The sequence below is a fragment of the Nicotiana tabacum genome, chromosome 10 (genome assembly GCF_000715075.1).
Source record: "Nicotiana tabacum cultivar K326 chromosome 10, ASM71507v2, whole genome shotgun sequence".
Lineage (NCBI taxonomy): Eukaryota > Viridiplantae > Streptophyta > Magnoliopsida > Solanales > Solanaceae > Nicotiana > Nicotiana tabacum.
In genome coordinates this window covers 128278960-128289121 of record NC_134089.1, presented here as the reverse complement: position 1 = coordinate 128289121, position 10162 = coordinate 128278960, and the positions used below count along the sequence as shown (strand labels likewise).

Here is a 10162-nt window from a genome sequence, read left to right as displayed (position 1 = left end):
GAAAAATACAAGAAGGCACATTTATATTCAAATAAACTCATACAAGTGTTCAACACAAGAAGGCGCATTTACAGACATGACTTAAATATTATATTAAACATGTACCGGGCTCCGGAACCAAAATACGGGTCCGATACCAATGAGATCAAACATTAATCAATTTCTTGGGACCTCGGATTTCGATTCCGGGCATACGTCCAGGTCCCATATTTTACTACGGACCTACCGGAATCGTCAAAATACGGGTCCTAGTCCGTTTACCCAAAACCTTCACCGAAGTCAACAAAGATCAACTTTTTAGGCCAAAAATCATTATTTCATCAATTTTTCCACATAAAGGCTTTCCGGAAATACGTCCGAATTGCGCACGCAAAGCGAGAAGAGATAAAATAAGGGTTTTAAGGCCTCAAACACGGAATCAGGTTCTAAATGAGATATTGATTGTCAAGTTCCCTAATAAAAGTAAAATGTATTTAGTTTTGACTTCGTTAAAGATGATACCAACAACTATTACTAGGACGATTACTTAAATACTTAGCAATACATAACCCTTCACTATAGAAGTCCCTTGTCATAAGATAATAACTTAACAATCGAATGGGTAAAGTGACACCTTTCAGACGTAAAAACATGAAAAAACGTACTTTATATGAAATTATAGGAAGAAATTTCTTCTCAATTTATCCTTTAATAGTAGCAAGGGATATACATGTGAATCACGTACATAGAGACTAGTTATTATAAAAGCATGAATGTTCTACGCTAAAATATTGGACAACACAAATATCCCTGAAATATTGATAGATTTTTATACCCTTGAAAATTACATTATTTCTTAAAAAGAGATTATTCCAAATTAAATAAAATGATAATATTTAAATTTTACCGTGGATACTTACAAGGAATCAAATTCTTCAATTAAAGATAAATTCAAATCGGATTTGTATCATGCTATGATTAGAAGTCGATTTAGTGTCATATACTAGCTAGTATATTTGAAGTCAAACTCACGCTCCTTGAGATTAAGTGATCTTCACCATTATTTGATGGGAAAAATCTGTAGCTCAAAACGTGGTACTGCAGCAAATTTAGAATTCTCTTGTAATTGTAATAATGCAAATTAAACCGAGGAAAACTAAAGAAACCACTTTACTATTTTCCTTTTTAATTTCCCTCATTTTTTAACTCAACTACTCATATAACTTCTCTTTATTCCCGCCATTGTTTCCCTCCATATTCCCACCTTCTCCTCGACCCCTCTTCTCCCATTATCTGCGTAAGAAACTTCCATTTTCAGAGCTATATATTAACCATATAGTTCCTCTTGGAGAGATGAAATTCCTGGTGAGCATTAAGTCAGTTCTCTCTTTTCTTTTTGTATTTTAATTCTTTTAAGTTTGTTCATTTTAGTTTCATCAATATGATTGTTGGACACGCATTTGTGCTTTATATTTAGGATGCAGATATGTAGTTTATTTCACTGCTTAGGTTTACCAAAATCATGACATTATGTAGTTCGTTGATTTTCTGTGTTCCTCTTTGCCAATAATTTGGGTTTGACTGTTTGTAAAATATATATTATTTTGTTTTGTTTTGGAGTTAAAAAAGCAGTTCTTTTGGGGCTCTAGATTGGATTTGTTGGGTAGTTTGTGGACAATTTTTTGTATCATCTTTTGTCTGATGTTTACTCTCTCTTCATATTTGATTCACCTCTCTCTTTTTCTTATTAATATGCAGTGATGCCAAAGATTAAACGTTTTCGGAATCCACTAAAATCAGCTCGTGAACCACATGATGCTCATGGACATTCTTCATCATTAGCAACTTCAGTCCAATCACATGCTATAGAGCCCGCAACAATAGTACAAGCCCTCCCACATGTTCATGAAGTCCCGCAGCAAGAACAAGCTCCAATTCTGCCTTCTAATTCAAGTGCAGCATCTCGCCGTGCAGGACGTGAATCTACAAAGTATTGGACAGTAGAGGCTAAAGGTATATGCCTTACATGTATTTGTACTTCAATTTATGAGAATCTTATTTTTTTTTGTTCCTTTTTGGTTGAGTAACTTGTTTTCTTGTTAAAGACTCGGAAAATGCTATCAAGCAAATTAGAGTCAAGGTCAATGAAGTTAACAACCTGACTGTTGGGGAGCGCATCATTATGAATTTTGATGACTACAACGCAGCATATGGTGAAGCGCAAGGATTACTTGCTGGATATTGTGGATCGCTGGCAATTGATTGTAATTTGTTTCCAATTAGTTTTGAGAAGTGGTCAGGGCCATCGGGCATACCTAAGAAGTACATGGAAGACTGCTTTGAAACAATATTGAAGGTACAAGTGTTATACAAACATATGTACTTATTGCACCTAGATTTTTATACACATGAAAAAACTAACTTCCATTTTTTGTTTGAAGCCTCGATTTGATTTTCGGGTAAGTGAGTCCATTGCATATAGATACTGCAATGCTAGTCTTTCAAAGAAGTGGGCTACACATAGGCAGAAGTTGTGGAATGAATATTTTGATCCAGCCAAAAGAAAAAATGAAATTCTAAGTAATGTACCAGCAGGTATAAATAAAGATTAATGGGCTAGTTTTGTTGCTTACCGTCAAAAATCATCAACAATGGTAAGATTCAAATTATTTTAACAAGTTTCATCATAATTAAATGAAGATGAATTTTTTTAATTTGTATTTGTTTTGTTGATAGGAGCTTTGTAGAAGAAATAAAGAAAATCAAAAGAAGCAAAAAATGCCGCATACTTGTGAATCAAAAGCTATCTCGAGAAGACGACATGAGCTGGTATGCACATTAACTTAATAATTTTACTATTTCTCTAATTAAAATGTTTTGTAATAACTTTTTAATACTCTTTCTTAGTTTTTGGAAACTGGAAAAACTCCTAATCGCGGAAAAATATTTATTGAAACTCATAAAAGAAGCAATGGATCGTTTGTAAATGATGCGGCAAGGACTATAGGGGTAAGCATAGCTTTGGTGTATTTTTATAACATTATTTCTATTATTTTTGTATAACATTTTGCATCTCAAGTTTCACTATCTTGTACTACTAATTGATATTTTATCTGCTTGTAGGAACAAATTGAATTGAATATGACTCAATGCGATACTAATGAGTGTGAAGTTTCACCAAATGATGTTATTGGCACGATGTTAGGGGCAGAGCACTCCAGGAGAGTACGATGTATGGGTATGGGAGCTGCTCCTTCAAACACATTCAGGAATAGCAAAGGACGACTTAGTGATCCGAGTGCTTCTTCATCTAGCTACAGTGCATCATCTGCAACATATAACCATTTTCAACAAAAGCTTATGCGCGTGGAATCCCAACTAGAAGACACCTTAAATGTGCTGAAGGTTTACGTGATGTCAAAGGAAGGTTCGGTTCCAGAAGAATTTGCGGGTCTGTTTGCTCTTCAACCACAGGTAAGGAGTAAATATAGCTTGTATTTCTTCTGTTACAACTTCTAATCAGTTCAATATATAGCATTGTACTTCTATGTGATAAAAAACATGAAATCAACAAAAATTGTTAAACATAGTTTATTAGATCAAGCTCTTTTGTGGAAGAGATTCACTATGTCTAAATATTGCTCTCACAATGAACATACTGCTGATTCTTTAGTATTTTTAGATGTCCCAGTTGTTGATGTTATCTCATCCACCATTTGTTGCACATTCTCGTCATCCTTCTTCGCAACACTAATATGATCCTCAACCAATACATCAAATGAGTTTGAAATAATGGTGTTCATTGATGCTGTAGTCTGGTTTTTAGAACCTTGAGAATTTCTATTGTTAGGTGAGTGATTTACAACTGTCCAAGCCCTATGTTCTGCTTGTGCAGATGCACGTTGCCATTGGTGATTAGGTTGTTCAACTACTGCTAATGCTTCTGACCCATTTGCACTCCCCAAAGCAGCAAAATCTTTATTTTCTTGACCCTCATCTTGCACAACATTATATGTTAAATCTGTTTGTTTTTCAGCTAGAACACCATGTACACCAGTAGTGTTGACAGCTACATAAGTACGTCGAATACCAGATGCACTCAATACATTAGTAACCGCCAATGTTAAACCTGCAGTTCTTGGTTGATTTTCAGCTTTTTCAAATTGGCCTAACAACAGAAATATAAGTGTGTTCCTGATTCAATTGAGAAGCATGTCTTATATCCAAAGTTTTTCATTTTTCTTTAATAAGTAGATACTTTTTGTCTTTTTGACCAGATTCATTGACCAATATCATCTAAAGTTAGTACAATATACAGTTCAGTGTCATCTAATTCTAGTAAAACTTGTTGCTAACTTTGCTAAAGATGGAGGTGGTGGCAAGGAATTTCCATCTCCTTGCAAAAGCTAAGGCTTTGATTCGAAGCTTTAGGATAAGGGCTACATTTGATTCAATCTTGTTTCCCGATCTCGTTTGGAATTAATCTATATAACTTTCTCACCAAATATCATTTTTATTGTTTCAGCCTAATGATGCAGAGAATGAACTTACTTCACCAGTTGATGTAAGAGGATCATCGGCAGATAACAACGCAAATCACTAATCAAATGCTTAATGCTTTCGTTGTGGACTACGTTTGCTTTCTAGGAATTTAAATTTATAGTGGTTGTCTAGACTTGTGTTTATATTGCTTTAGTTAGTGCTTAATGTTTTCGTTGTGGACTACTTTTGCTTTCTAGGAATTTAAATTTGTAATGGTTGTCTAGACTTGTGTTCATTTTACTTCAGCTAATGCTTAATGTTTTTGTTGCTATCTAGACTTGTGTTTATATTGCTTAGTTTATTGTACAGTATTTCAATTTCTGACTTTTACTATTATGGATACTAGGTAGAGTGAAGGGATCGAACCCCCTTCATCGAAAAATTACCCAATATAAAAGAATGAAAATGGTCTTCTTTTTGTTATATGTGCACTGTTATGAAAAAAAATCAAATGTAGTTGTGAAGGAGGTTCAAAATTACTATAGGCCTTAGGTTCAAATTCCAACTATGACGTTGTAGCTTTTTTTGTATCCAGTTGTATAAATTTTTGGTTCTGCTATTGTTTACAAGCTTGAACTATAGTGAAATTCTACTAATGAAATGGTTATGGAGATATTCAAAGAAGAACAGTAGCATTGGATAAAGCTGGTACAAGTGAAGTATAGGGAGCTGGCATTCTGGTGCACAATCAGTAAGTTCCATGTATGGTGTAGGATCTGTAAGTGCATTAGGAATCACTGGCTTGATTTCTCAGAAACAGTACAAATAAAAAGTGGTAAATTGGGAAAAGATTAAAATTTGGCTTGACTTTGTTTGCGCACATCCCTCTAAGAAGCAGAATCCTGAGATCTTTGCTCTTACTGCAAGTCACTATTCTACAATGTAAATCTGGTTACAATTGGAGTTTAATCCTCAAACAAAGTTGTTCTGATTGAGATATCAACAATGTTGCAAAACTGTTGAAAGGAGTTTATTACTTGGGAGCCTGTTGGGAAAGGAGGCTTTTTTCCGGTAGGTCATGCTATAAGAAATTGTCAGTGGGAAATTTAGTGTTTAAGAAGTGGCCATTGAAGTTTATACATTGCCCAAAAGCTCCACACAATGTGTTTGACTTTTCTGGATTATAGATCTGCTACTGCAACCTCAATTTTATTCTCTTGAGGTCAATAAGTCCTAAATATGAAGCATTTCTTATTCCTTTTCTTGTGTAGATCTTGATGGTCCTTGCTCAATAGTACTTGGAATTTCAAAGTTATATGTACACATATTTGCAAAGAACTATGGTCTTTTGTGTTAGGTTATACCAGAGTTGGATACTGATTCTTTTACCTCTTGTGCGTACTCTATTTTTGGAAGAATGGACTTTTGGTTTCACATACCATCTTTTTATGATTCCTGAGTTGTATCCTTGAGTAACATTGAGTTTTAATGTGTTGATTGATGAGAATGTATAAAAACAAAGTAGTTTTCCTGGAAGTTGACCATTTTTACTCAAATGCATATCTAATTTAGGATTTCCAGACTCTGAAATGTTTGTCCCTTTAGTGTCACATTGAATTGGCAAAGGGATATTCAGTTATATATAAAACTTTCTGCAGGGTCCTCCTGGTACCGGAAAAACACTAGTATATTGGCTCTTGCTCATGAGCTTTTAGGACCAAACTATAAAGAGGCCGTTTTGGAGCTAAATGCATCAGATGATAGGTATATTGAGCGTTTGATTCAAAGTATATGTGCCCTGGTCCGATTTGCAAGATTATTTGACCAAGAGATCCTTGGACGCCTTATGGCTGTGGTTGCAGCAGAAAAGGTACTAGCAATATTAATCCTCGACACACATGCTATTTTCTTCTAGTGTTCCCCTTGCTAATCTGAAATGGTTTCTTTTGATCCTTGTGTTAAATCAACATTTTTGTTTGTACAGTGAGTCAAGTAGCATGTTATTATACCTTAATCTATTGCTGCAATGAACCTCCCAGTTGCTCTGTATATTTCATGCCTTTCTTTGTTAGTTAATTTGGTTATGAGCTAACCAAGATTATGAGCTAAATGGTAGGAACTTTAATTTTCTGTATCTTTCAGCCTCACAGGGTGTTGTGAAAGTTTCATCTAATCACTTCAATATGCAGTCCATTTTGTTTTTACCTAATGTTATATGAGCTTTCAATCTGCTCTCACTGTTGTTTTCTCCCTGTTGTGTCACATAAGAAATTATCACTAATGCTTTTGTGTTCAAACCGTGTACCTAACATGCGTGTGTTAACTGAACTTTCTAGGTTAACTGCGGTGTTAAATCTCCAGTAGATATATCCATGGATATTACCAGATTGATTCAGACACTCAATATGTCAACAACTGCATTTAGGGATGCTGTTAAATTGACACTTGAAGCTGAACTTGCTTCAACATCATACCAGAAGATGGTTCATTGGATCTTATATTCAAAGTCCTTAAGCAACCAATAATGGCAGCATATTGGTGTGACATACCTCAAAAATTCTGTTATAAAATAATTTGATCTTAAAGGAAAAGATACAGTTTTAGTTTATCTATGAAGTACATTCCAACAATATTTATATGCACTTAATTTTCCATTCAGGTGTGATTGCAATGTCCTGGTGCCCCCTTGATAGCTCCTACTTGCTTACATATTGTTAAATATTTAGATAGTATTCAAATTCAAATTTAAAAATCTTATCAATTAAATTTACTATGAGACAAAATTCAACTTTAACATTTTATCTTTCAAACGATTAAAAGAACATAATATTTTTTAAAAATATTATCAAATTGCACGGTTTACCTCTCTAAAAATTAATAATCAATAAACTCCATCAATAATGTAATTCGAAATATTACTCCTCATGAGTAAATATAAAATTGCTTTCAAATAGCAAAATAATAAAAGTTTGATAATTTTGAGAGATATATAACTAAAATATGAAAAAAATGTTAGATGTTCCTAAGAGATGTAAATTTTGGCTATTCCAATGATACTCATTTTTTGATGTTCCCAATTAGTAAATATGTGATACTTTGACTCATTATTTTGAGTTATTCTCAATCTTCATATAGATGAATAAAACTTTAATCATTCATTTGTTAGAGATATTTGACAAGATTCTTCCTATGATCTTGCTAAATATATCAATAGTAATTATTTCAAGAGCTTATATTTTTTTAAAATTTTTAGGTTATAATTTAAATCTATTATTTAATTTTAATTTTATAATTAATTATATAGACTCCTAAAATTAGTAAGAATTAAAATAAATGAATAGAGCACGAGCTATTTAGTGCCCCAAAGTTATTCTTTCTTAACCCTAAATATTATTTTTCCATTTCTAAAAGTTTACATGAAAGAAAAAACCTACGGTTTATTTTAAGCAAGGAAAGCAGCAGGGAAATATCGAAATTCTTAGGTTTTCTTCGTTAGTAGTTCTGACCCTCTTTTTTCTACTGCTTGTTATCCTTTGCTATATGAACAAACTGATACATAAGGAGTCCTTTGTGGGAATTCTTCATTGGTTCTTTCTGTTCTTTGTCAGTTTCTGGAATTAACTTTGTTTGAAAGAGCATTTGAAGTTGTTGGAGTAGATTGGAAGGATAGTCAAATCTGAAGGTACCCGTGGACTGGAGGATTGCTTTTGGAGGTATATTCTAAAAGGGTTCATGTTAATTTATTTATCATTTTTTAATGGATAAATCATGGATTGGAAAGCCACGGAACACAAGCGAATACTGGCTTGGTTTGGATAAATTTCTTGATTTTGCGTTTAAGAATGCGGCTGTGGAAGATACAATTAGATGCCCATGTCCTAAATGTGGCTTTGGCAAGTGGCACACTAGAGAGATAGTGCAAGATCATTTGATTTGCAAGCCATTCCCTCAAAATTATGTTATTTGGAATCTTCACGGTGAGAAACAGGTAGTAGCGCCTTCTGGAGATAGAGACGTTATGCAAGAGATGTTTCACCCAGAAAATCCAATAGAAACAATGCTTAATGATGCATTTGGGTACGATAGGCACCAAACGGCTGATGGAGGGATATCTCAACCATTTGACTCAAATGAAATATCAAATGAGGCGCATAGGGAGGATACTGGCAACTTTCATGATTTTCTCAAAGATGGAAGTGAGACACTGCATGAAGGGAGCAAGTATACAAAGCTAGAGTTTTTAATAAAATTGTATCATATAAAGGTCTATTGTGGATTAAGTGACAAGGCTATGACTATGATACTAGATTTGTTGAGAGATGCATTTGAAGATGCAAAGTTACCGCCTTCCTTTTATGAGGCCAAAAAAACCATTAGCAAACTTGGCCTTGACTATATCAAGATACCTGCATGTCCAAATAATTGTATGCTATACTGGGAAGGTGATTCAGAATTAGAAGCATGTAAGCATTGTGGTACATCTAAATGGAATCCTAACAAGAAAAAAAAGCAAGCTGCAAAGGTTTTGCGTTATTTTCCACTGAAACCAAGGTTGCAACGATTATTTATGTGTGGTAAGACTGCAGAACATATGAGATGGCATGCTTCAAGTAATAATGCTGATGGGTTGATGAGGCATCCAAGGGATGGTGAAGCATGGAAGACATTTGATCAGACTCATTCTGGATTTGCTTCGGATCCTCGAAACGTTCGCTTGGGCCTTGCTAGTGATGGTTTCAATCCTTTTGGAACAATGAGTACTACCTATAGTATTTGGCCAGTCTTCTTGATTCCATATAATCTTCCTCCCTGGATGTGTATGAAGCACACCTCTTTCATCTTATCAATGATTATTCCAGGCAAGCACATGCCTGGAAATAATATAGACGTGTACTTACAACCCCTCGTTAAGGAATTATGTGAGTTATGGAATGATGGAGTTGAAACGTTTGACTCATCATTGAATGAAAATTTTAGAATGCATGCAGCTCTTATGTGGACAATCAGTGACTTTCCGGGATTAGGTATCCTATCTGGCTGGAACACTCATACTAGTTTTGCCTGGCCTAACTTGTAACTTTGACACAGAACTTTGTCGTATTCGTCATAGTAAAAAGTGGTGCTTTATGGGTCATCGACGTTTTCTGAGAAGAAATCACAGGTTTAGGTTGAATCGAGTACGCTTTAATGGAAGTACAGAGGAGCGGAATCCACCATTAAAATTATCAGGGTCTGCCATTTTGAGACAAATCGAAGAAGGTAGAGGAGCAGGGTTGAATTGTACAGGGAAAAGATCTAGACGAGCAACTAAGCAATGGAACAAGAGAAGTATATTCTTTGAACTTCCTTATTGGAAATCTAACTTGTTGCGTCATAATCTAGACTTTATGCATATCAAAAAAAATATATGTGATAATATCATATATACGTTGCTCCATGATAAATCAAAATCAAAAGATAATATTAATGCCCGAAAGGATCTAAGAGAAATGGGCATAAGGCGTGATCTTTGGCCGGATGATAGTGGGAAATATCACCTTGCTGTGTTTTCACTTATGACTGATAACAAAAAGAAGCTGGACACTAAAAAGTTGTTCATTACAACTTTGAAGAATATTAAAGTACCAGATGGCTACTCAAGTAACATTTCTAGCTGTGTTGATTTGGTACAAAAAAAGATTTTTGGGTTGAAAAGTCATGA

The 10162-nt window shown here is 34.4% G+C and overlaps 2 protein-coding genes across 2 annotated transcripts; both read left to right on the top strand.

Moving 5' to 3' along the window:
* Window positions 1-1114: 1114 nt before the first annotated feature.
* LOC107759339 (uncharacterized) lies at window positions 1115-7096 on the top strand. The gene is made up of 9 exons (XM_016577234.2): window positions 1115-1344; window positions 1738-1992; window positions 2085-2335; window positions 2421-2633; window positions 2716-2808; window positions 2887-2988; window positions 3103-3453; window positions 4505-6331; window positions 6798-7096. The coding sequence occupies exons 4-8, from the start codon at window positions 2631-2633 to the stop codon at window positions 4580-4582; spliced, it is 627 nt and encodes a 208-aa protein (XP_016432720.2). The 5' UTR covers window positions 1115-1344; window positions 1738-1992; window positions 2085-2335; window positions 2421-2630; the 3' UTR covers window positions 4583-6331; window positions 6798-7096.
* Window positions 7097-8218: 1122 nt separating this feature from the next.
* LOC107759337 (uncharacterized) lies at window positions 8219-9538 on the top strand. Its single transcript, XM_016577232.2, has one exon. The coding sequence runs from the start codon at window positions 8219-8221 to the stop codon at window positions 9536-9538; it is 1320 nt and encodes a 439-aa protein (XP_016432718.2).
* The last annotated feature ends 624 nt before the right edge of the window (window positions 9539-10162 follow it).